The 24,503-nt window shown below is 46.0% G+C and overlaps 7 protein-coding genes across 7 annotated transcripts; 3 read left to right on the top strand and 4 right to left on the bottom strand.

The window, feature by feature from the left end:
- Nucleotides 1-3,000: 3,000 nt before the first annotated feature.
- V1513DRAFT_440580 (uncharacterized protein) lies at nucleotides 3,001-5,114 on the bottom strand. The gene is made up of 5 exons (XM_066897386.1): nucleotides 4,564-5,114; nucleotides 4,429-4,488; nucleotides 3,961-4,366; nucleotides 3,567-3,902; nucleotides 3,001-3,510 (listed from the first exon to the last, which is right to left on the bottom strand). Exons 1-5 carry the CDS (start codon nucleotides 4,797-4,799, stop codon nucleotides 3,178-3,180), a joined length of 1,371 nt encoding a protein of 456 aa, XP_066754836.1. The 5' UTR covers nucleotides 4,800-5,114; the 3' UTR covers nucleotides 3,001-3,177.
- A 129-nt stretch (nucleotides 5,115-5,243) lies between these two features.
- Nucleotides 5,244-8,186, bottom strand: V1513DRAFT_440575 (cobalamin-independent synthase). The gene is made up of 3 exons (XM_066897385.1): nucleotides 8,004-8,186; nucleotides 7,553-7,866; nucleotides 5,244-7,481 (listed from the first exon to the last, which is right to left on the bottom strand). The coding sequence occupies exons 1-3, from the start codon at nucleotides 8,038-8,040 to the stop codon at nucleotides 5,520-5,522; spliced, it is 2,313 nt and encodes a 770-aa protein (XP_066754835.1). The 5' UTR covers nucleotides 8,041-8,186; the 3' UTR covers nucleotides 5,244-5,519.
- A 265-nt stretch (nucleotides 8,187-8,451) lies between these two features.
- On the bottom strand, nucleotides 8,452-10,221 carry V1513DRAFT_440571 (uncharacterized protein). The gene is made up of 5 exons (XM_066897384.1): nucleotides 10,035-10,221; nucleotides 9,684-9,942; nucleotides 9,579-9,621; nucleotides 9,535-9,539; nucleotides 8,452-9,470 (listed from the first exon to the last, which is right to left on the bottom strand). The coding sequence occupies exons 1-5, from the start codon at nucleotides 10,103-10,105 to the stop codon at nucleotides 8,856-8,858; spliced, it is 993 nt and encodes a 330-aa protein (XP_066754834.1). The 5' UTR covers nucleotides 10,106-10,221; the 3' UTR covers nucleotides 8,452-8,855.
- Nucleotides 10,222-11,166: 945 nt separating this feature from the next.
- Nucleotides 11,167-13,229, top strand: V1513DRAFT_376484 (uncharacterized protein; the record flags this gene model as incomplete). The annotated part of the gene is made up of 2 exons (XM_066894928.1): nucleotides 11,167-12,712; nucleotides 12,772-13,229. 2 exons carry the CDS (start codon nucleotides 11,167-11,169, stop codon nucleotides 13,227-13,229), a joined length of 2,004 nt encoding a protein of 667 aa, XP_066754833.1.
- A 129-nt stretch (nucleotides 13,230-13,358) lies between these two features.
- Nucleotides 13,359-16,455, top strand: V1513DRAFT_440559 (P-loop containing nucleoside triphosphate hydrolase protein). Its single transcript, XM_066897383.1, has 9 exons — nucleotides 13,359-13,658; nucleotides 13,726-13,803; nucleotides 13,871-13,935; nucleotides 13,994-14,250; nucleotides 14,316-14,520; nucleotides 14,575-15,409; nucleotides 15,461-15,793; nucleotides 15,855-15,999; nucleotides 16,058-16,455. Exons 1-8 carry the CDS (start codon nucleotides 13,529-13,531, stop codon nucleotides 15,962-15,964), a joined length of 2,013 nt encoding a protein of 670 aa, XP_066754832.1. The 5' UTR covers nucleotides 13,359-13,528; the 3' UTR covers nucleotides 15,965-15,999; nucleotides 16,058-16,455.
- A 48-nt stretch (nucleotides 16,456-16,503) lies between these two features.
- V1513DRAFT_423988 (Rho GTPase activation protein) lies at nucleotides 16,504-18,991 on the bottom strand (the record flags this gene model as incomplete). The annotated part of the gene is made up of 3 exons (XM_066896062.1): nucleotides 16,504-18,483; nucleotides 18,533-18,607; nucleotides 18,665-18,991. The coding sequence occupies 3 exons, from the start codon at nucleotides 18,989-18,991 to the stop codon at nucleotides 16,504-16,506; spliced, it is 2,382 nt and encodes a 793-aa protein (XP_066754831.1).
- Nucleotides 18,992-21,829: 2,838 nt separating this feature from the next.
- On the top strand, nucleotides 21,830-24,333 carry V1513DRAFT_440548 (transcriptional activator of glycolytic enzymes-domain-containing protein). The gene is made up of 3 exons (XM_066897382.1): nucleotides 21,830-21,882; nucleotides 21,968-22,077; nucleotides 22,152-24,333. Exons 1-3 carry the CDS (start codon nucleotides 21,870-21,872, stop codon nucleotides 23,964-23,966), a joined length of 1,938 nt encoding a protein of 645 aa, XP_066754830.1. The 5' UTR covers nucleotides 21,830-21,869; the 3' UTR covers nucleotides 23,967-24,333.
- The last annotated feature ends 170 nt before the right edge of the window (nucleotides 24,334-24,503 follow it).

Genomic DNA, 24,503 nt, shown 5'->3' with positions numbered 1-24,503 from the left:
TCCACACGACGATAATCCCGTACATTCAGGAAGGAAAAGAATTGGCACAAAGAATCAAAAAAAAAGTCATTTCAACTACTCTTGCTGTGAGGCGGTATTGCTTCCGGCGGGGGGGGGGGGGGGAGGGGGGAAATGGATTTAATCCTGCCCTGATACGCCAATTACGACTTTTGTTGGAACGAGAGTATGCCAGCAACAGGGCTTTCGAGTATTGCGATTGGGGTTGGTTTGCCTTTATGTTTGGGTTGAGCGGGGGATGCTGTGCACGGTCCATAACATGTTCTTTGACGTCTGAAATTTTAGTTTCGCCCTAGTGAGTAATATTGATAATGCGGGATGGGTCAGGAAGATAGTGAAGTCCTTTATAACCAAAGAAAAAAAAAATTCCGTAAACACGGGTACTCCAAAGTCGTTGTATAAATGAAGGAACATGTAAATATCTTTCTTCGACCGGAAAAGGGTCTAATCGACCTTGCCGTGATACCCGCATCGTCGGTGCTGCAAAAGGGAATTCTTACCCGCTGCCACCATCCAACGGCTGACATAAGCCACCGTCATAACTCAAAACTCCTCGGCGATCACCAACCCTGCTCTCTCCCTTGCAATTAACGAAGCATATCCTTCGACCAACTCACAACAAAAGGGAGACGCCATTCAAAACACACCACTACCGTTTCCGAAAACTCTACACATCAGCCAAGCCCTAGCGCGACTTGGCTAGATTAATTGGTCATAGCTACCTGAGTGGCTTTGATTTCTGGTGCATGCTGAGTTGTAATTCAAACTTTGTGTGAAGCGTCATATACATTTGCTTGGCGTTGTCTTGTTGACGGCGTTCCAATGCCCACCGAACAGGGAAATCGTCGGATATGCCGAAAGCTGGAGCTTTCGTACAAACTTGAGGCTGAGCCGAACAGAGGAGATAGAGGCGTTGGTACGCAGAATTAATTAGTATATACCTAACAGATCACTAGACTTATCTAGCTGATTTATTGCCAACTAGTAGAATGCACGGCCTAGGAGGCGAGCAAGTAGGATGAATGCGAATAGTGGTGTGGTCTGAAATAAACCTAACAGCAACATTGAACGCATGTGGCCATGAAACAATCTAATCGCAACAGACACAATATTTGGTTCGGTGATCAATACTCCAACTCAGAGAAATAGCCAGCGTCGGGCATAGTATGCAATAGTTGTTGCGATGAATGTGCGAAATTGAACTGAAGAATGAATCTCCGAGGTCGATCTCACTACACAAACCTGTAAAGTGGAGTAGCCAACTGCGTCGAGAGGACTAGCTGACAGACCACGATCATCATCAGCATTGTGCGACTATAGTCAGTATTAACTATACACGTAGTTATTGATTATAAAGTCTTGACTATCTCCCATCAATAACAGCAAGAGCAACCAGTCAAATGCACAGGATATCAACAACGAGAGCTCAGCAACAGAGATACTGTATCACTAGCCATCAAGATTGCGAGCAAATAGCCTTGTACCTGCCATCAGTATAATGAAGTATAATTAGCTAGACCACGTAATATATGGAATAAGTCCATCGTCAACATTCGTAACATGATCAGGTACGGTGCTGGCCGGCCGGCCGTCAAAGCGGTCAAGTTTTGGCGAAAATTGAGAAAGTTCCTCAGACCGCACCGTCATGCTTGGTCTTACTTAGTGCCGACACACTTAGGAGGAACCTAATTTATTAATTATTAATTAAACGTTTTAGTCTTTTTTTATTTTTTCTTTTTTTAGTTATGTCCTTACCGTGTAGCGCTTTGGATTTCGATTGGTGGTAATGATTGCGAGGGGCAGTTGGGATAGTAGGCAGCATCTAATACCTTTGGTTAGCAAATTAATCAACAAGATAACCCGAATAACTCACAAATCTCAATGCTCAACGGCTAACCATGCTTTAATGAGGAAGACCAGCTCGGCAACTGTCATGTAGACAGACAGCCACCGGTGTACACTCCACAGTTGCATTCACTCTAGTGGCTCGCTATGGGCTGTGTAGCCAAGATATGTCTTCCGAAATCCTGTATGGGATTATTGCTGGTCCAATGGTATCTATCAATGAATGAGGCCGTAGCGCCTTTCACGTAAATGGTTGTAAAAAGTGTTGTGCAGTCCGCCTTGCGCTTCTGATCAAGCAAACTCTTCTCGCACCCCCTTTTCAGTGCTGTACTAAAATGATCATTTTCATCGTTCAGCAATAAGAAAAATCTATCCCACAACAGGAATAGACACGTCAGAAATTCCAAGTTGTCAAGCACAAAATGCCGAAGATCATGCCAGTCCAAGATCGTTTGATCCCATGACCAATGCTAGTCCTTTCTAGTCCTTAGCCTTCCATTGGCGGTTAGCAGACCGAGACTATGCCCGTTCAGTCTTTTTACATCGTTTACAGGTTTCGTTCGCCAAACTTTCATTCTGCCAATTAGCCTATACAGAGACGATCGGTTTTTCAGCAAAAGTCTGTGATGCACGGTCATTTGTGCAACCTGGCGCAACACAGCGGAAGGCTGTGACGAATATAAATCTTCAGTTTATCAATAAGACGGACAAATTTTCGAGGTTCAGCAAAGATTATTGACAATAGGGACATACCAAGGATGCATGAAATCTGTGAATTGATTCCCGTGACGCAAACATGAATGGAGACAGGATATCGTTTAGACTTGTATCGCCGACCATCCCGGCCCCACGATTGCGTCCGAAACGCTATTGCAATCCCCATATTTATATTTATTGTTATATTCGGACATTTTGTTTAATTGCTTCCTAGATAGCCAGCTGTTTGTAAATCGGTTTCGTGAAGTCGTCCAACTTCCAATGGTACTTCGTGGCACCTGTTACCAGCTAATAGTAAGTCTCATCCGTTTGTCTCCGGAGATTGGCTCAGGCGATACTCGTTTTCACGCTTCCCATTTTGGGAACATGCAATATAGTTTCTTAGTATTGCATTGTTTTTTATGGTGTCTGATGGTCAGTATTACTCTGTTTCTCATTATTATAGGTTTATTTGTATTGCATTTGAGCTCTTCGTTGACTATCAACGGCTTCTGATTCAAATTGGATGTGCGCAAAATAACTCACTTATACTATTGTTGCTCTTCGGCAGTCGTGGTCTCCTGGGAAAGATTCGCGTTCGGGATGAACGCCTGTCGCTTATTCCCATTCAGTACCACCTCCCAACAGACGATCTTCTACCCGAGGCATTATTGGCTTCCCAGCCTGCCATTCTTCGCTCTCATCTTCCACAATCGGTTTATATCCGTTCTCCGGTTTCATCGTACGCCGATTCTCGTACGCCGTAGCCATGCAGGAAACCAAAAACTCGCTCTGGACGCCTCTTGCCAACAAGATCCGGAGTGCATTAGCACATAACACCGGGTCAGCATTGCGTGTCGCCGTCAAGACAATGTTGATGCAGGTGCCGTCGTCCGGGATCACGTAGTCGACTTCGACAACATCTGCCCATATCTGTGAGACCATGTCATACTGTCTCCAGTTAGCCATCTTCTTTTGTTGCATTGGAAATCGTCAAGCTTTCTTACTCTAAAGTCCCGCGCTGCTAGACTCAGCAACGTGCCCCACTGCTCTTCGTTTGGTAACGGGCAAGTCTCCAACTGGTCCTTCAGATACTGATACGCAAAATCAACTTCCCCCATGCTAAGCAAGTGGTCAATCAGGATCATATACGCAGAATACGGGATAGTCATATTTTCTTCCTTCATCCTGTCCATTGTCCTGATAGCCATCTCAAATTCATTACTAAGTAAATAGCCCTGTATCATTCGCGTCCCCTCCGTCGGTCCCAATTCGAAATCTTGCGATTCCGCCAGACTCAGTACTCGATGCCGTACAGTAGGATCCGGTGATTTCGCAACTAGCTGTTCCAGAAATGCCTCAGCTCTGACCACGTTTCACAATCTCGAAATAAACACATACCTTAAACAACTGACGAAACATATGCCGATTAAACGATTTCCCCCGCAGCAAAAGCTCGTCAATTAGCATCATAATCGTCGGCGTCAGAAATCCGCCCTTCCCACCAACTCTCACCATCGCCAGCACGACCTCCGAATATATCCACATCGGTGGAATCATGCCTGTCTTGACAATAGCGTTCGCAAGCCGAAACACACTGTCATAATTGCGCTGGACATTGTACGTGTGCATCCGCAGTTTGATCGTCTCCCATGTCTCGTCAAGCTCGACATATTTTTCCAGCTTCCCTCCCGTGTTCTCAGGATTCAGCTTAGGAACAAAGAGAGGGTCAACGGAGGCACGCCGGCTTTTATTTCGTAATCCTTTCTTTTGAAAGTGCCGTCTCATGAATTCGAGTGATGATACACTATTTACATAAAGTTAGTCTTATACGAAACAATAATTAACAAGTCTTCTCAAATTACGTACTCATCATCATTTCTCCGCAGTTTTTTTTTCCTCAGATACATACTTCCCGTCTCATCAATGCTAATCACAAAGTTGGTTAGTCCTGATTCAATTCAAAACCACATCTGCCAATCAGCCTAATCATCAGCCACTTACTCATACTCAATCCCATCTTTCCAAGGCTGGCCACGGCTAACAAGAGGTGTATATTTATCTTCGTCATCCCTGCCTCTCTGACCTCTAGACTCGTTATTCGCAGAAACCTGAGAATACAACTTCCTGCCGCGGGCACCAAACAGCACAGTCGCGTGATGACTCCAAAAATATGGTACAGATATTTGCAGAGGCACTGATGCCGCACTGATCGTTCTCGTGACTGTACGTATGCTCATATTCGTAAATGTACCCGATGTGAAAGAAAAACAACTATGTGCACTTCCAGTAAGTTCTGTCGGATGTTATCTCATAGATCACGGCCCTTTCAAAAATCACTTCAATTCTTAGTTGCTCTTGACGTCCATACACAATTCATTTGATTTATGCAATCTGTATTGTAAGTATGGTGCTCGTAATACCTTCTAGTACTCCCGCACACGGATGCTGCGTTGTAATTTCAGTCGACTCTGCGTTTCGTGAATTTAAGCCGCAGCGAAATATTTTGAGTAAATCCCACATTCGAAGTCAAAATTCAACAAAATCACAGACTCGCACCCCCCCGAACCCTTGCTTTACATAACGACTAGATCTGTGAATTCGATACGGGGGCAGGTCATCTAATTATATTCCTGTCAAAGAGAGAGAGGGACAGAGTGGGGGGTTCTGTTCCTACTTGCTGGTTCGCATTTTAATTCTAATTGATTATTACAAGATGAATAAATCTGATCAAAGCTGATGTATATTATAGCATTGATGCATTCCAGAAATAACTCTTACATACGATCAACGTACAACAAATGTAATTTTTCATACCATACACAAAAGCAAGACCCAATAGCAAATTTTGTATATCTATACGGACCCATTCTCCAACTCATATTACATTTCACGCACGCATGCGCATGTCCATCAGATATTAAACAAAAACAAACACTAGCGATGAAATGATAAACCATTTAAGCAGAGCCAACATACTTGGCACGGAACTCCTTCGCTGCGTCAACCATGTTCTGTAGCGACGCACGGGTCTCTGCCCAGCCACGGGTCTTGAGACCACAGTCCGGGTTGACCCACAAATTCTCCTGCGGGTAAACCTTGAGAATGTCCGCAATTCTGGAGACGAACTCTTCCTTGGCGGGAACACGCGGGGAGTGGATATCGAACAAGCCGAGACCGATATGGTTTGGGTATTCGGAGAACTCCTGGATGTACTTAGGGTCGTCCTTCTTGGAAAACTCAATTGACACAACGTCGGCGTCCAAGGCTTTGATGTGGTTCGGGTCGAGATCGGAGTAGCAAAAGTGACTGTGAATCTGAGTGCTATCTTCGACACCAGATGTCGCGAGTCGGAAAGACTCGACAGCCCATTTGACGTAGTCGTCACGTTCGGCACCAGCACGGAGAGGGAGACCCTCACGGATCGCAGGCTCATCGACCTGGATGACATAAACACCAGCGGCCTCAAGATCCTGAACCTCGTCACGGAGGGCGAGAGCAAGCTGCTGAGCCTGGAGCTTAGACGAGATGTCGTCTCTGGGGAATGACCATCTAAGGCAGGTGACGGGACCAGTAAGCATACCCTTCATGGGCTTCTTGGTGATCGACTGAGCGAATTTTGACTCTTTGACAGTCATGGGCCCTGGGCGAGAAATGTCACCAACAACGATAGGAGGACGAACGTAACGGGAACCGTATGACTGGACCCAGCCGTTGGTGGTGAAAACGAAACCGTTCAATTTTTCACCAAAGTACTGGACCATATCGTTTCGCTCAGGCTCGCCGTGGACGAGAACATCGAGGCCAACTTCCTCCTGGAACTGGACAACATTCTCAATTTCCTTCTCAATGAACTTCTCATACTCCTCTGCAGTAATCTCACCCTTGGTGAACTTGTTGCGGAAAATTCGAATGTCCTTGGTCTGAGGGAAGGAGCCGATGGTGGTAGTAGGGAAGAGAGGAATACCGAGAGCCTTCTTCTGCGCGGCGAGACGCGCGGCGAAAGGAGACTTTCGTCGAGCCTGGTCCTCAGTGATCTTGCCAACACGCTCACGAACGGCCGCATCGTTGGTGATGGACGAAGTCTCACGAGCTAAGATGCTCTTGGCATTGGCAGCGAGCTCCTCAGAGACAGACTCAACGCCGTCAGTCACAGCCTTAGCGATGGTGACGACCTCGGCGAGCTTCTGAGTGGCGAAAGAGAACCAGTCCTTGATTTCAGCTGGGATCTTCTTTTCAGAAGCGAGAGTGACAGGAGTGTGGAGGAGCGAAGAAGAGGTAGCAACAATCACACGCTCAGCACCAACCTTAGCGACGGCAGAGTTAACAAACTCAATAGCCTTGGCGAAGTTGGTCTTCCAGATGTTACGGCCGTTAACAATACCGACAGAAAGGATCTGCGAAGGAGAGAGGGCGGCCACGACATCATCGAGCTGCTCAGGAACACGAACGAAATCAGCGTGGACACCGGCAACAGGGAGGCCCTTGATCGAGTCGATGTTTGGTCTGACGTCACCGAAGTATGTAGTCAAGAAAAGCTTAGGAGCAGTCTCAGACGCGAGGTACTCGTAGGCAGTCTTATACGCGGACTGGACCTCAGCTGGGAGATCAAGAACGAGGACAGGCTCGTCGATTTGAACTGTGTCAGCACCAGCCTCCTTCAACTTGGCAAGGAGCTCAGCGTAGACGGGGAGAAGCTTCTCGAGGAGAGTGATGGGCTCGAGCTCGAGGTTGTCCTTGTCAGCCTTTCCGAGATAGAGGTAAGAGACGGGACCGACGAGAACAGGTCGGGTGTGAATTCCGAGTGCCTTAGCCTCGAGGAACTCATCGACGGGTTTAGTGGAGTTCAACTTGAACTCGACGTTTTTGGAGAAAGTCGGACGGACATAGTGGTAGTTGGAGTCGAACCACTTAACCATCTCCTACAATTATGAATCAGCAACGACTCCGGAAAGCTAACTACGCAATCTCTAAAACTTTCGGTTGTACTTACAAGGGCAGTGACGTCAACAGCAGAGGATGTTTCTGTGGCAGCTCTCTGGAGACCGCGACCCATGGCGAAAAGAGTGTCAATAGCGGGAAGGTTGTATTTGCTATAACGCTCGGGGATAACATTGAAGATGAGAGAGTGGTCAAGGACCTGATCGTAGAAAGAGAAGTCGTTTGAGGGGATGATGTCGACGCCAGCATCCTTCTGGAGCTTCCAGTTCTTCTCTCTAAGTTCCTTTCCGACTTTGAAAAGCTCCTCAACAGTAGCCTTTCCAGACCAGTAGGCCTCAGTAACCTTCTTCAGCTCACGCTGAGCACCTGTAGATCAATGTTGTTAGCATATCTAACCAATTGCGTTGAGTTATAGCTGCCGTCCAAAATGACTCTATTATAATGACAATTGAATTGTCAATGAGTCTTGAGTCTTGAGTCTTGCTGTAGTAAAATAGGCTTACCGATACGTGGGAAACCAAGAACAGCAGACTGAACCATTTTTGAAGATAAACGAAATTTCAAACGATTGAATAGACAATCGATTGGCTTTACGAGAAAAAGAAGAACCAAAGGGGGAGGGGGAGAAGAAGTACAGAAGGAAAAAAAGTGAACCGACTGGGCACACCTGAAAAATTTTTGGCGAGCGGATGGAGTGTGCCAAACTCTAAGTCCCCCGAATACGGGGGCCACCGTCGGGTTCGCATGTAATGATTGATTGTCAGGCACCGGCTAGCCGTATATAGCAAACCTTCTGTTTCGGGAAGAATGGTCTTGCTTTAGAGATTAGCGTGACACTTTGTGGACCCTACATAAAATGCGACGAACCATTTGGGATGACGGCATAAAAACCTGAAGTGGTTTTCTCGCCATGATGCCCAAGAATGACGAATTGAAGTGAAAAAGTCAATCTTCAAATTGTGCAATAGCTTGCTTCTTTCACTGAGTATTTTGTGCCTGTGACAGGCAAGCAGAATGACAAGATGTGTCCCCACTGTCATCCCGCGTTTATCTCAATGTGGCACCCAGGTTGGGCACCCAGTAATTTTCTAGTTCTCGGAATTCTACATCGATCTCTACAATAATTTCATTCTCAGCAACCTCCAAAGTCGTTTAAAGGCGCCTGATCATACCAAGATCGTTACTGTGACAACGATCAAATTCATAACTACGCAGAGCAGTTCAGTCGAATCACAATGGACATAGCGGTGCACGTGTGTCTCGGCAATCCAAAGCTGTGACTCCACAATAAAAATCTACGCCGAAGCGCGACGAACTCTATGATCCTAAGCGACTGCATTAGCAAGACACATGCGTCATTCCAATGCCTTTTCAAGAGCGGCTTCACTGAACTGCCATAGCTGCTTTCGACCGTCGACATCCATCCCGAGCTCGTTGATCTTACGGATATAAATATTCGAAAAATACACAAACCCGTTCGTGGGCCCAGGATACATCAAAACTCCCTTCATGTCCTTCTTTATAACGCGTGGGTCAGCAGCGAGGAACAATGCAGTTTTAGCTCCATCATTAACATTGACGCCAAACCACTTGGCGTGAAGTTCGCCTAAAAATCGCATGTACCACGGCAATGGCGATGTGGAAAGGTCAAAAATATTTGTATAAACAAGACCAGGATGGCTCGCGTTAACGTAAATATTCTTCCTGTCCTTGACGAGCTCCGCAAGCTCTTGCATGAAATACAAGTTGGCGAGCTTTGATCGAGCGTATCTCTGAAGCATTTCTTGAAGTGTGAAGAATGCAAAATTGGAGTGGTATGTTGCTCTGACGTTTTCGAAATCGATAGGATATGCCTTCTCATATGATTTCGACGACATAACGACGATACGAACGTCGGACTCGGCATTGTCAGCTGCAGTCTTGAAGATGAGAGGTAGCAGCGTTGTTACAAATGCAAAGTGCCCTAAATGCTATATCATAGCGTTAGCAAGTCTGATATCATTATTTGTCAACCCGATACTCATACATTAACCTATTAAGATGTTAGTACACCATACGCAACATCACTTATAAACTTACCCCGAAGTTTCTCTCGTAGCCATCTGGCGTGAGCTCAGATTTCTGATCGCGATGTTAGCGTGTCAGTCTTTAAGGCTAGAGCATTTTTACTGGAACCTCCATACAATACCACCGAGACCAGCATTTGCGACCAAAATATCCAATCTTGTTTCTCGCTTCATAAAGAACTTAGCAGCCGCAACAGCACCTTTCATCGTCTCAAGGTCTAATTCCAAAAATAGAAGATTCTCTTCCTTGCCAATACTTTTCTTAATTCTGGCAATTGCTGCCTCAGCACGACTTTGCGATCGCGAAGCAATGTATACCTTGCATCCCTTGTGTGCGAGCTCACGGCTTATGACCTCACCTAGACCACTATTACCTCTGTAGACCAGTTAATAACCACAAAAAAGCTATAATGGGAAATCACAAGCAACAGTAGGACGCCAGTGGCCAGAAATAAATTAGTACTTTACCCTGTGACTATCGCTACTTTTCCTTCGAGATTAGGAATATCGCCGAAAGTAAAATTTAATGCTGCAGACATCTCAGTTCAACACTGACTTACTCAGCCAAAGGGGACGCTAATGACACTAGTAGACAATTTTACTGATTGGATAAACAAACATATGCCAATCGGAGAAATGCGATTAATAGTCCTACCTACACCAATGACATCTGCGGAGCGTATGCATTTTGTATCCAGGGGTACAATACCCCTGACCTACGCAATGATATAACTTCCCACTTCAATACGCATCTGTTGGGATAGGATGCGGGAGAATTATGTTTAGAAAAGGAAGATAAAATATTCTCTAAACTCTTAAATGGCGTTTGGCGGAGGACAGTGATGATACCAGCATCGGCGCCGACAGCCGACGGCCGACAAGCAGATGGTCTGACGTCATATCAGTCAACGTGATCCGCCGAGCGTCAGTTCGTCCCTTTTGTCGTCATCTCCACCTGTGTGGCGGGTTTCCTAAGAATATACTGTGACTACTTAGGTATCGTCAGACGGACCGTCGGCGTTCCTCTGACCAGAACACATACTATTCATTTGTGACTGACGTGCCACCGGCGTCCAAGGTGGGCAATATAAGAAAGACCAAGACTCCAGATCACTTCGTATTGAACGGTAGTAGCTGACAACGCACCATTACGCGTTCACCAAATTTGTCCCTCTGTTTACATATTTTGAGCTATAACCTTGTTACATCGCCGCCAGCTATAGCTGACCAACATGGCATCGATAAGAGCTATATTGGCGAGATCTCCTCACTTGGCCGTACCAATGGAGCATGAAAATGTCTCCACGTCATCAGTGGATTCAGTCGAGTCGGCTACTTCTGAATTCTTTGACAATAGTCCTTCTCACAGCAATGACAAGCAAGACAGTACTGATTTAGAAAACACCAGCGAGTTTTCCACTCCTCCCCAAGACGGGGTAATTGAGACAGATTTTTCCTCACTTGCGTCCTCGACTTTGAAGGAACAGTTGCGACTACCCGTACCAAAGTTCAAACATGAGCCATGGATCCACTCGCTAACTGTATGTATTAAAATGGTCCGCAACAATACGAACGGCTGACGTCTTCACAGCCCATGTTCATGGGTATTGACATCCAGCTCCCTGAGAAGGGTGAGGGTACAACTGCAATAACCTTTGGCTTTTCCATCCACGATGGGTACTATTCGACGGATTTTGCTGTCAAAACAAAGAATATTTCCCAGGACACTGATCCAGCTCAATACCCGCGCTTGATCACGGATCGGATATTAAATGAAATCAAGACTTACTCTGCAGATCATCTCTTTAAGTTCGTTGCGGTCGCATTCTCCCAACGCATTCAGAAGTTCTGCCCGAGACTTTGTTCGCGACTATGGTTGGAGCTTGATATTCTTCCGTTCGTCTTCAGGGACGTTATGCTCACCGGAGAAAAGGATGATGTAGAGAGTGAAGAAGATACTGTAGGCGCGGGAACTCCATCATGTGACGAGTTAGCCGATTCACTAGCACGCAAAATTGTTATGTTCTTCGGTCCAAAGGGTCTTCCACGTATCTCAATTGGTTACCGAAACAAGGTTGAAGTGGATAATGGCGGCTTAATCCACATGGTTGATTTGCCCGATTACCAAACGGCGTGCTCGCCAGAGACATGGGAATGTCTGATGCGACTTGTCCATGAATTGAAGAATACAAAGATAGATGGGCGCAAAGGTGTCCGCATCGCATTCTTTAACGCAACCCCTCAGGGCGGCGGTGTTGCGCTTATGAGACACGCCTTAATCCGACTGTTCAAACTGCTCGATATTCAAGCGACATGGTATGTTCCAAAGCCGAATCCGAGCGTGTTCAGAATCACGAAGAACAATCACAATATTATCCAAGGTGTCGCAGATCCATCTCTTCGCCTTACGGATGCCCAGAAAGATCACTTTGCGAAATGGATTGAGTCGAATTATGATCGCTATTGGGCGACCGGGACTTTGGATTCTGATAAACCGCCTGGCGTTGATATCGCGGTGTTTGATGATCCACAGGTAGTTGGCTTGATTCCCAAAGCAAAGGAAGCGGGTATTAAGGTCATCTATCGGTCACATATTGAAATCAGGTCAGACTTGATTAATCAGAAGGGATCACCACAAGAAGGTGTCTGGGAGTATCTGTGGGACGCAGGCATCAAGGACGCGGAAGTTTTCATATCGCACCCGGAAAAAGGATTTGTGCCAGATGTTGTTGACATTGAGAAAGTTGGTTTGATGGGTGCCGCAACCGAATGGTTAGACGGTCTTAATAAAGACTTGTCGCGTTGGGACACTTTTTATTATATGGGCCAGTTCAAGAAACAATGTGAGGAAGTCAAAGCCAATAAGCTTGTCTTCCCGATGCGTCCATATATTTGCCAGATTGCTCGATTCGATCCCAGTAAGGGCATCCCGGATGTCCTCGAGTCATACAGAAAGCTTCGAGAGATGATGGATTACGAGCTGCCGCTCAGAATAATTCCGCAGCTGGTCATAGCTGGTCACGGAGCCATTGATGATCCAGATGGAATGATTGTGTACGATGAAACTGTCAAGATGATAGCCACTGAGGACTATGATACCAGTGCGAGCGATATCATCATCATGCACTTGGGTCCAAGTGACCAATGTGAGTTTGAAATTGTCTTATCCTGCACCTAATTGCTTTGGCTAACTTGTGCATTGTAGTGCTCAACTGCCTTCTCTCGAATGCGTCGGTGGTTCTGCAGCTCTCTCATCGTGAAGGCTTTGAAGTTAAGGTTTCGGAAGCTATTCACAAAGGCAAGCCAATAATCGCATATCGTGCCGGCGGTATCGCATTACAGGTCCAAAACGGTCGCAATGGGTACCTCTGTGAGGTTGGCGACACCCAAGCAGTTGCTGACAATATGTACGAGCTTCTGATGGACGGGGAGAAATACAAAGCGCTTTCTGATTATGGAAAGACGTCAGTTAGTGATGAGGTGTATACCATTGGTAACGCTCTGGCTTGGTTGTATATGTTCAACGAACTCGCGCATAACAGAGAAGTAAAGCCGAATGGAAAATTTGTGTATGACATGATGAGAGAAAGTATCGGAGTGCCTTGGAAAGATACGGAGAATCGTTTGCCGAGGAACTTTGATCGATTGGACGGATTGGGTTGAATTAATTGCTGTCGCGTAGTTGGATCCTTTATCATGTATATAGATGTGCTTCTTTGGTAGTTAGGAAGGTAAATAATACGATGACTGCAATGTCAGCCGCAATAGAAACGAGGCTAGCTCTCCAGAATTTTCACATCATTCGAAGTATCAATCCATCCAAGCACGCTTTAATTACGCGCCTTTTTGTGGATTAGGGCTTCGATCAAGCATGAGAATGAATTTTGTTGTTAGCTGACGATGCAGAGGTGCAGCAGGCATCAAGTTACGATCACAATGATATTATTAATGACCGAGACGCAATGAGCCACAGAATTAATGATGCCAATGATACTGGGCCATATACTGGTTTACGCACTGCTTCAGTGAGCGCGCAGTTCAAAGTCGCATCGATTCGCCGACAACGCGAACTGCTCCCGATATTTCGGCATCGTAGGTTTTTAGATCTAGAGATATTGCAATGCTATTAAATATGTCTGGCTAATGTATTTTATATTAGGCCAGGCGCTTTTGTATATAGTCGAAACCTCGCCTGTGGTTGTCCTAATTGGACACACAGGGTCCGGAAAGAGCACACGTATGTTTACGCTCAATGGGCCATTGACGACATTACCTTCTGTATATTTGACTTACATTTGATGTAGAGCTGACGCAATACCTTTATGAAAAGGGATGGACCTCCCAATCAAAAGCAATTGTTTGCACACAAGTTCGTAATCAACTGTCCGATATATGGGTTCGACAATAATTAACGTGACATTGATTAGCCTCGGCGAGTAGCAGCAATATCGGTAGCAACACGGGTTGCAGAAGAAATGGGCTGTCAAATTGGTCAGACAGTTGGCTACTCTATACGGTTTGAGGACATGACGTCTGAGATGACGCGCATCAAATATGTGACAGACGGTATGCTTTTGCGAGAATTATTGGTAGACCCGTTACTCTCGCGATATAGTGTCGTTATTATTGATGAAGTGCACGAGAGGAGTATATACACGGATATCCTGCTTTGCATACTGAAGAAGTATGTTGGAATCAGTAATCCAAGTAATCCTAATTTTATTGTTGGGTCTAATCATAAGGTTACAGAGTGATCCGAAAACGAAACGATTTGCGGTTGATAGTTTCAAGTGCGACTTTGCAAGCAGAAGAGTTTGCTAACTTTTTTGGTCCCGATACCAAAATTATTAATATCGAGGGAAAGTCGTTCCCCGTAGATATTCTGTATCTGTCTGAGCCGACCGAGAATTATGTTGAGAAGACGATACGAACTATCCTTGATATACATAACGAGGTAAACTTTCATGTCTTCTTTCTTTTGTGGTTTTTTAATTCAGAATTGCTCCAGGAACCGGAAGGCGACATACTTGCATTTTTAACCGGACGTGACGAGATCAATACCGTTGTCGAAGCCATTCTTAATACGTCAGCGACGGACAACAACAATCAAGCAAGTCTGCTTCCGCTTCCGCTGTACGCGGGCCTACCTCAAGATCAACAGATTCGAATTTTTGATCCTGCCCCGGAGGATACTCGAAAAGTCGTTATTGCCACAAACATTGCCGAGGCTAGTGTCACTATTGACGGTATTGTCTACGTCATCGACTGTGGCTACGTCAAACTTCGGGCTTACGATCCCACGTCTAAAATCGAATCGCTAATTGTCAGTCCGGTGTCGAAGGCATCAGCTATTCAGCGCGCTGGAAGGGCAGGTCGGACGAAACCCGGTAAATGCTTTAGGTTATATACGAGTCAGGCTGCCGAAATGATACTGCCGGACGTTTCGGTGCCCGAAATACAGCGAACTAACTTAGCTGGTCCCATATTGCAGCTGAAATCACTTGGAATCGAGAATATTGCCAAATTAGACATGGTTACGCCACCTCCTGTGGAATTGGTTGTTAACGCTCTTGAAATGTTGTTTTCTCTTGGTGCTTTGGACCAGTACGGCAAATTGACGCCGGGGCTTGGCGAGAGAATGGCAGAGCTGCCATTGGATCCTATGCTTTCCAAGGTTCTCTTGGCGTCTCAAAATTTTGGGTGTATGGACCAAATACTTAAGATCGCTGCGATGATGTCTGTCGAGAATGTGTTTTATCAACCAGAAGATGGCCCAGCTGCTGCGGAAATGGAGCATCTAAAGTTCACCGTTGATGAAGGTGATCATTTGACACTATACAATGGTACGAAGCGAACATATTTTTGTTAAGTCTTCTACTAACTGCAGCTGTCAGTATATCAAGCGTTTACGATTCGCGGCAAGCGATCCTCGAAATGGGCCCATGACAAATATCTTAACTATAAATCACTCTCACGAGCCGTGAGCGTGCGGAACCAACTGGCACGTTACCTTGAGAAACTCGGCGTCAAGGTGCCAGCTTCGACATCACTACTAACAACTGATGCCAAGACAATCATAAAATGCCTTGTTAGCGGCTATTTTGCTAACGCAGCAATAATGCAGCCCGATGGATCGTTTAAGCTTGTGGGGTCGGAGAAGATTGTCTGGCCTCATCCTTCGTCAGTAATGTTTAGCCGAAGTGCTGAATGGGTTATATATTCCGAAGGTAGGTTGATCGTTCAGTATCCATTTAAGATTTCTTTGGCACTGTTCTAACGTTTGCCTAGTGATGGAATTGGGTGAGAAAACGTATATACTAGGTATCACCAAGATCGAGAGAGATTGGCTATTGGAGGCGGCACCGGAGTACTACCAAGTACGGAGAGGGAGAGCATAGATATGAAATATATAATATATAAATCGATTGACTTTGTATTATGGCATGACACGTGATTGGTCATTGTGTTCGGGTTTGCTAATTATTCAGCAGCCAGAACACCAATATGATTTTCACCTGACTCGAGTGCTGCGTACCTAAGTGGCGGAGTCAGAGCTACGCCGACATTGCATTTACGCAATATGACTTGTATCGATTGTGCTCTCAGGCGCAACAAAAATGCAAAAGTCGATATCCAAGAAGCTAGCCTCCCACGGACACAACTAAGAATTTTCTATTACATGTCTCGGCCAGGATGGCGCTCCACTACTTTGAATACTTGCATATAATACTTAGGAAGAGGATATTTCATATTACATAGCATAAATCCGACACAATATCCCTCGAAAAACAGCAAGTAGGTGCGCCAAACATATACAGCCGGGTCTAACCGATTAATGTAAATTCCATAAATAATCTCCACCATTACGCTACTATAATATCATACAAAGTGCATAACATGACATCACATGACTCAGAATCTGGAAAACCTTTACGGTTTACCATCGTCTCCTCGAGAACTGTCGTTGCAGAAATTCAAGCATCCCTGGAACATTGACAACGACGTACTCTAGATCCAGGACTTCGACGCCATTCCCAATCATTTCCAGTAAATCGTCAAGCTTAAGGTTCAGTTCTAGCAAACCCCGAATTCTACCCTTGTAGTTCAATGACACCACGAAAGTCCCAGGTGTTGGCGAAGATATGTAGAAGTACAAGTTATTGAGACGATTTTGCGGAACATTGCACACGGTGATAACACCTTCCTTCTGAAGAACTTGTTGAGAGTATTTGTAAGGTCCCAGATATTGAGTTCTCTGTTCCTTCTGTCCTTTGCCGTGAATAGCTACTAAACCGACGCGATCGTTGACCGACGACTTTTTCGGTCCAGACTGAATTCGAACATTGCGAAGGTACGATTTATAGGTCTCAAGCTGACTGTGAAGATACTCATTGTGATCCTTGATTGTTCTAAGCACAGACTCAAGAGATTGCACCTCCCCCAATACCTTCTCTCTTATCGAACCCAGTTGCGCTAGTTCCTCTTCAATTTCTTCAGCAAGTGGGTTGTTGTCTTCAGCCATGTCCTGCAGAATATCCTGTCCCCTCAACTCCTTTAATAATCCCAATGCTCTTATCCCTTTCTTGGCCAAGACAGGGTCCTTTGGTGTAGCAGCCGCCACGGACGCGATACCATGAAGATCCAGAGGACGCGCGGAAACAAGGCCGCTAGAGGGGAGGGATCGAATTATCTGGATCAATAGTGTCTTGGCTTCCATAAACAAAACGTCGGCTTGTGTGATGTCCAATGCAGCTCCGAGATCTTCAATCTGTGCTTCAAATCGGCTAAACAAAGGCAATTGGATAGTAAAATTCTCTGAGCGTGGAAGCAAAGCAGGAGGGGGCCCAATATCTCGCAGGATCACAGATAGATGCGACGACTTGTCAGGGAAGAGCGTACTCACGTGCTGCTCTAAAAGAGCGTGCATACTGTATATTTCGTTGATTGTGATCGAGAGTGTAATATCTTTCTTCGATAACGCGATATACTGGTCGAGTTCAAGAGTCTCGTAGAAATCTGGTACGTCGCAGAGATCATTCAGAAACTTATTCATGCGAACCTTGTTGCCTTCCACGAACGCCGACACTGACGCCATATATGGCTCCTTAGAATAGGCTGACTTGTTTGCCACAGCCTGAAGCATCTTGGCGATTAGCGTAAGTGTCCGACGAGGGTTGTCCGCCGGAAGGGAGTCGACTAGCATATAAGAATGCGGTGTGACAATAGCAGGATTAATAAATCGTAGGAAAAAGAATGCGCCAATTAGGGTGCACACCGCCGAATCCTCAGTGCTAGGATATTTCCGCCGAGTGAGACTCCGAATCTGCTTACAGATCCACCGAATTCCATATGGAACCGAATCAAGGGAATCGATGATCTTATTGAGAACCGAATTTGCAACCGAGAGCAGTGTCGATAGTCGGGGCCGAATGGTTTCCAAAACTTCCCCATTGGCAGCGGCATCTTCTGCAGAAACAGACTTTTGCATGTCAACAAGGTCGGCATTGCCATTTGCACGTTTAAGTGCCTCGGCATACACTTGTTCGTAGGCCTTAAGAGGATTGATTTCAAGATCGAGGTCGAGATGACTACTCAAGTCGTTAATCGGTTCCGACAATACAGATTTGAGATAGCTCTGTCCTGGCCCACGGCGCGTGTACGTTGTCATCATCCGTGATACGGGAGTGTTGGCTCGTAACAGAGAAGAAAATTCGGTGGTAGTCTCGAACTGGGACGCCAAGACAGATTGAAACATTGTTAGTAGAAGATGCTCCTCTCGCTGTTCATACTGATTTCCGTATATGGTGAACATAACAGTCTGAAGAAATGAGTCAATTTCAGCTATCGATATTAGCCGGCATAGCGTTGAGATATAACGAGGCTCCGTTTGCAGCAAGAAGAACAGATTTCCGTAGCTCTGCTTCCGTTAGCAAAACGTCGGCAGAATGACTAAACAGATCACATACATCCACTTTGCGATGATCTAGAATTGTTCCGTCTTGTAGATCGCTCTCGTCCAGCCGACTGGTAACTTCAGCCTGCTGAGCGACATCAAGTTAGCATCACCCAGCTCACAATTACTGAAGGACAAGAAATACCTCCTCCAACGCCATCTTATTCTGGATGAGCAGTGCAATTCGTGAATCCAAATACCGCACATCCCGTTCCAACAGAAAGTTTTTCTTCGACTGCACCGATATCTTCGCTTTCAAATTTCGCAGCCTCTTTTGTGCGCGCGCTAAAGCATCGTCCACGTCCACGTCATGCTCAGCCGTAGACATGGATACATAGAGAGCTGTGACAGAGTACCGCTTCGACTGCCGATTGCTGCGGTTGCCAGTGGAGACCCTTCTAGCGGCGAGTTCGGCCATCGTTGGTTGTTGCGAACGTGCCTGCACAGCAGACAAGGCGGTCACCGCCGCCATTACCACGTCTTGGATTACAAGATGATGCTGGCGGAGGATTTCAAACTAGGATAGAGATCGACAAGTCAAGTTCAGGAGATGGCTATGGGATATGGTGGTCAGCGACGGGAGATGAAAAGGGGCAAAAAGGGGCGGAACGGCGAGTTGCACACGTAACAACAGCAGGAATGAAATTAACTTCGCAGGGATCAGATGCTGTTGTGATCAGTTGCAATATGGAACTCGATGCGATCAATACATGTGGTGAGGACGCCCCAGATGGAACGGGAGAATTGAAGTGAGGGCCGTGAGGATATGTGGACGGGACCGATTGACAGCCGACATTGCAATAGTCGCAGTAGTCAGATGGGAAATGTATTTGTATTGCCACAGCGTTGGACCGCGCCCCGCAGCGATACCCTTACGTCTTCCCGCCGGAAAATTGATATTCCGTTCAACGTGGAGGCCAAACTAAGGAGCTGGCAAGGTGCATGCTGATCCAAAACTCTAAAACCGAAAGCCACCAGTGACTGTGTTGCCACAAAATTTCTCTTACACTAGCTAGCTATTGGTTAGTGTACTTTATTGGCATTTCTCAATGGTTATGCCGACAGGACACCGATCGACCTCCAAACAGTGCATTATTTCTGCTGCTCTTGTCCTTCATTTATGTTCACGTAGCCGAAAAGTCTAGCAAACTTGTCGTCATGCGCATGCAGGCCAATTAGTCGGATGACCTGAACCCTAACGGCCCGGGATTATGCAGTGCTTGTTGGACGGCATCTTCCGCGCAAACTTTCAGTTAACGTTCTTCCTATCCCCATCCTCGTCATCTTGCATTAGCTAGGTGATGATCTGCCAGTATATCGCCTCCGCAAGCTGCCTAGGGCAAAAGATCTGTGTCCAATCTAGGGACTGGCACGGATAATATCCAGGCCAATTTTGCCCTTATCCGTATCCGTATCGTATCCGCATTATCCGCATTATCCGCATTATCCGCATTATCCGCATTATCCGCATTATCCGCATTATCCGCATTATCCGCATTATCCCGCATTATCCGTGGATAATATCTATATGACGAGTCATTTCTCGAGCGATCTTGCAGCATTGGCTCATGGAAAGTGTGTACTGCCACTATATACCACCAAGATTGGGCTTGAAACCTCTACTATCCAAGAGTCAATAAGAAGGGACCATAATTTGGAATCAACTCATGTTGCTCAGTACTTATTTACACGAGACTCGGTTCCTGAATTGAATATAACGAGCAAATTAGGGCTGCTCCGAATATGCGAATATGCGAATATTATTCGCCGAATATTCGTTATTCGCATATTTATTCGCAGGGATTTTTTGGTGCACTGTTGTTGACCCCTGAGCACGTGATTAGATGCGAATATTATTCGCAGTGGTTGGGACTTGCGAATAACGAATACGAATAATGCCGAATACTGCGATATCGTATTCGGAGCAGCCCAGGATAGTACCCGGCGATTCTTGCTTTGGTATTACAGCGTGCCAGATTACGATTATTATTAATATTTAGAATATATTCGGTAAACCAACAAATGAAGGCCTATATGCCCGATGAAAATTAACACACCAACAGCTAAACAACGAGCAAATAAGCCAACGAAACGGCGAAGCCGAACGCGACGGCTAATGGGAATTATCATAGGAATTATCGTACAAAGCGGGCAGAATAATTAGTTGAGTTTATATCGTACACAATGGACAGAATAGATGTGTCAACACGGAATCGTGCACAAGTGTGGTAGAATAAATATGTGTGGAGTCAACATTCACAGTGGGAACCCTTGGTAATAATACATAACTACAATAATATAGACCTACACGTGCGCCAAAACTAGTTTGTGACCGAATCAAAAGGATGCCGCTTTAAGTCTCGGATGTCACTGCCCCGTTTGCCAGATGTGGTTTTCATCTAGTCATCTTCTTAGCGAAATCGCTACATTGCGAGATTGAATATGTGCCATATTGTGGATAGATTTGACGGAAAAACAGACTACAGGTGTCAAGCCCGCTGGAAGTAAAATATGGATTAGTGGATTTCCAAGGAGCTTAAGGAAGCGGTTGAATGAGAACGCTACTCCCAAAACATGCTAGCGCCTAGCTCCTTACGGCGATCAGTTTTCCTTTCAATATTTGGCTCGATATTCAGCCACCCTGTTATTAGACTCCAATCTCTTGAGTTGGCCAAATGAATATGCCAGAACGTATTTCAATGTAATGTGTTGCTTTAGCATGTAGTACGTAAAATTCGTCGCAAATTCAAAGTCGACAGTCATAAAACGAAAGCGGCGCATGCAAAACCATTTTCCGCGCCTGCTGCGGTCCGCTTGCCTGCTGACAATTATTCCCGATCGGGTTACAGCGCAACAAGTCTTTTCTCTCGAGATCTGCAAAAGATTCCCGTTCGACCTGTTAGTCTTCTAATCTCCTTCAACCGCGCAACCTTTCCAGGCGGCGACGTCCCGCAGAAAGACGCCTTTTTTGCATATCTAGCTAATGCAAGTTGGCTCTGCAAAGTATGTCTTGTACATTTCGATTCCATCTTGGTCCTGGGGGCGTCGTATGCTTACGGTACTGTTATAGATCGGCTTTTCTTAATTAATATTTTTCAATCCAATTTGCAGAGTTTTCCGAGTAAGCTTTTTGTTCAACGTCAATTCAGGCTTCATTGTTTGTCTGCATATGCTTTTTCTACTATTGTCCTGTCTAAAGGATATTGAGTAACAGTCATTTTCGCAGGTAACGCTGAAGGTCTCCACCGTCTAGCGACTCGTACAGCATTTGCTGTTACCGCAACATGGACGGAGTAATGCTTGATCAACACTCAAAAAATGCTAAAGATCTCTTAGAGAATCGAGATCGTATGATTCGGGAAAGTAAGTAATGTCAAAAATGGAGGGTTACACTTCTCGAGATAGGAGAAATACCTAAGTGCAAACGAACTGCTAACTGCTTATTCAGTGGCTGCTACTATATCCACGAGTAGAAATGGTAACGGGGACGATACGGGCGGTAAAGCGGCTCACGAAAGCTCAGCGTCGTCGCAGATAGTCAAATTGAATGAGTGGAATGTTAGTTAATCCCTGTGTTTGTGTCCCCAAAAGACAAGTGTGATGAATGCTAAACGACTATTGTTTTGCTGCAGACATGGTGCAAGGAAATTCGAAAATTCACTGATGGCACTACCGTCACGGAGGATAAGATTTGTTTGTTCTTGCCGGAGTGTATTATTCCTAGGTTCCAGAGTTCGCAGTCGGGTCAGCTACAACCACAGCTATCTCAGGCCCAACAGCACTCCGGTCAGCAACAGAATTTGAATGGCAGCAATGGGTCTTCAAGCTCTAGCAATTCAGAAGATTCGAGTCAAATCTCGGAATCAGCTTCTCCAATAGAAATTTACGCAACCCTCAAGTCATATGTTGCTGTTCTCGTTAGCCAGTACCTGCACCAGCGTCGGTCAGGAATGAACTCCCATCCGCATCCTCACGGTGTACTACTAAAAGCTTATTTGCAAAAATTTCGAAATGCGGCCTCTGCATGCCGCAACATGGCTCCTGGTCACAGTAGTCGCAACGGAAGTTCCAGCTCTAATTCTAGCGGCGCTCCTCGTCGTGGTAGTCATCATCACCATGGCAGCTCTCGCAGCCACAGTCACCACAACACTCAACAGCGCCTGGTTGATTCGGAGTATAGTGAAAGGCACTCGGTCCCAGGTCTAAGTCCCGACGTTTCTGACTCCGAGTTTGACTCATTCTCAGATGATGGTCTTGCGCAAAGTCCCGATTTAGTGAGTGGCGCGGTCTCCGGTACCGGTGCCGGTAATGGTCTCGGCGGACCGTTGAGTCATAATTCCCGGTCGTTGAGCAGCGGTAGTAGTGGTGGCAGTAGTGGTGGCAGTAGTGCTCGTATAGCGGCATTGATTCAGTCCAACGTACAGTTGCTGCGGGATAGCTTACAGTACGTTATAAGCATGCAGACGGACAAGTTGTCCCAGCAACTCACTCGCGAGAACAATGAGCTACGGTTGGCGTTGGACAAGCAAGCGCGGAATGTCACCGCTCTTTCAGCCATGGTTGACAAGATCGCTAGCTGGGCTAGCACGCAAGCACCTGATCTCGCTGCTGAGATTGCGCCGTCATATCGAAGCATCGTCTCCCTGAATGGGTCGCAGCCAGGCAGCGGAACTCCGGGACCAACTCAGGCCGTATCTTCTGTCCAGCTGCCGACTTCACAGCCGCAGCAGCCTCTTCGCCGAGATACCAACCCCGGCACCTATATGACGACTTCGGGCTTCGGCACTACGAACAACGTCAACGATACCATGTTTGGTGGTAATGCCATGACGTCCACGGCCTCGCCTGATGATTCGAACAACATCAACATTTTCAAGATGGCTGCGGCCACAGCCGCAGCAGCTCGTCGCCATCAGATTGATCAGCATCCTATTTCTGTACATCATCCACACCCTCACCGTCCACTTCAGCAGCACGACCTTCAGACTTCACGCAGACAAAACAAGGCGCCTACGCAGGCGCAGCAACGACATATTCAGCATCAGCAAGCTACTGACCCGTATATGATGAACGTACCTACCAATGGCAACGCAAACGTCATAACGAATATGGAACATCTTGATATGGTGATCCCACAGTACCGCATGAGCCGAGAAGTTTCCACTGTGCCGGATCTATGGGAGGAGTGGGACAGTGGCTTGAATGGCGGTCCAATTGTGCGCGAGCTGGAGGAAAAATACGGCACTCGATGGCGCCAGAACAGCGCTGAGCGAAAATTCTTTTGCCTGAGAAAAGTTATCATTGATTATGTCATGAGAATATGCAACCGCGAGGGTATCCCCATCGAGGAATCTGTTAACAGGGTCGAGGAGATAAGGAAGGCAAACCAGTTCACCTCGCTTCAGCGGTTGGCGGAACATCTTAAGAAGATTAGAAAGATGGCTTAGATTACGTTACGGATTAGGATGGGTGGAGTGCATGACACAGGAATTTAGGGATGGCATGTCATTTTGTTGATTGTTTCGGATACATTTTTGTATTTTTCGTCTGTCCTTTTGTTGGTTGTTAAGGTGATATTAAGCGTTAAGTCTTTGTGTACGCAATGTCTTCTCTGAACTGATTTGCTTGGGATTTATTGACATTGTATTGACTTTCTGTGTGCTACATTTGGCTTCCTGACAGAGGACAATGGAGTTGGCGTACAAAGAATTTATTGAATGCAGACCCAATATGCTCTATTTACGTTTTGTCTTCGTGCTCCGTTTCTTGTGAGCCTGATTACCCTCAGATGTCATCGGGTAAGGGTATCCGGATTAAAGTCTATAAAATCCAAAACAGAAAATCCTGCCAGTTGTTGACACGCCGTGATTCATACTAAGAAAGCTCTCACCTCAGATTTTCTTAAAACGATTCGAATGATCTCGATGGTGACCCTTGTGCAAGTGACAAGTTCTACTGAGATATATACTTGCATGAATGTTGGT

The sequence above is a fragment of the Lipomyces chichibuensis genome, assembly GCF_038497645.1.
Source record: "Lipomyces chichibuensis strain CBS 12929 unplaced genomic scaffold V1513scaffold_7, whole genome shotgun sequence".
Classification (NCBI taxonomy): domain Eukaryota; kingdom Fungi; phylum Ascomycota; class Lipomycetes; order Lipomycetales; family Lipomycetaceae; genus Lipomyces; species Lipomyces chichibuensis.
Note: the sequence above shows the minus strand (reverse complement) of the source record. Positions and strands in the feature narration are given on the sequence as shown.

Coding starts and splice junctions, on each gene's coding strand:
- V1513DRAFT_440580 (XM_066897386.1), bottom strand. CDS start 4,799: ATGAGCATACGTACAGTCACGAGAACGATCAGTGCGGCATCAGTGCCT. Junction 4,489..4,563: donor AAAGATGGGATTGAGTATGA/GTAAGTGGCTGA, acceptor CTTTGTGATTAG/CATTGATGAGACGGGAAGTA. Junction 3,903..3,960: donor TGTTTCGTCAGTTGTTTAAG/GTATGTGTTTAT, acceptor TTTCTGGAACAG/CTAGTTGCGAAATCACCGGA.
- V1513DRAFT_440575 (XM_066897385.1), bottom strand. CDS start 8,040: ATGGTTCAGTCTGCTGTTCTTGGTTTCCCACGTATCG. Junction 7,867..8,003: donor TCTTGGTTTCCCACGTATCG/GTAAGCCTATTT, acceptor ATTGATCTACAG/GTGCTCAGCGTGAGCTGAAG. Junction 7,482..7,552: donor CTGTTGACGTCACTGCCCTT/GTAAGTACAACC, acceptor TCATAATTGTAG/GAGATGGTTAAGTGGTTCGA.
- V1513DRAFT_440571 (XM_066897384.1), bottom strand. CDS start 10,105: ATGTCTGCAGCATTAAATTTTACTTTCGGCGATATTCCTAATCTCGAA. Junction 9,943..10,034: donor AAAGTAGCGATAGTCACAGG/GTAAAGTACTAA, acceptor ACTGGTCTACAG/AGGTAATAGTGGTCTAGGTG. Junction 9,622..9,683: donor ATGCTGGTCTCGGTGGTATT/GTATGGAGGTTC, acceptor CATCGCGATCAG/AAATCTGAGCTCACGCCAGA.
- V1513DRAFT_440559 (XM_066897383.1), top strand. CDS start 13,529: ATGAGCCACAGAATTAATGATGCCAATGATACTGGGCCATATACTGGT. Junction 14,251..14,315: donor CTGCTTTGCATACTGAAGAA/GTATGTTGGAAT, acceptor ATAAGGTTACAG/AGTGATCCGAAAACGAAACG. Junction 15,794..15,854: donor ATGGGTTATATATTCCGAAG/GTAGGTTGATCG, acceptor ACGTTTGCCTAG/TGATGGAATTGGGTGAGAAA.
- V1513DRAFT_440548 (XM_066897382.1), top strand. Junction 22,078..22,151: donor TCAAATTGAATGAGTGGAAT/GTTAGTTAATCC, acceptor GTTTTGCTGCAG/ACATGGTGCAAGGAAATTCG.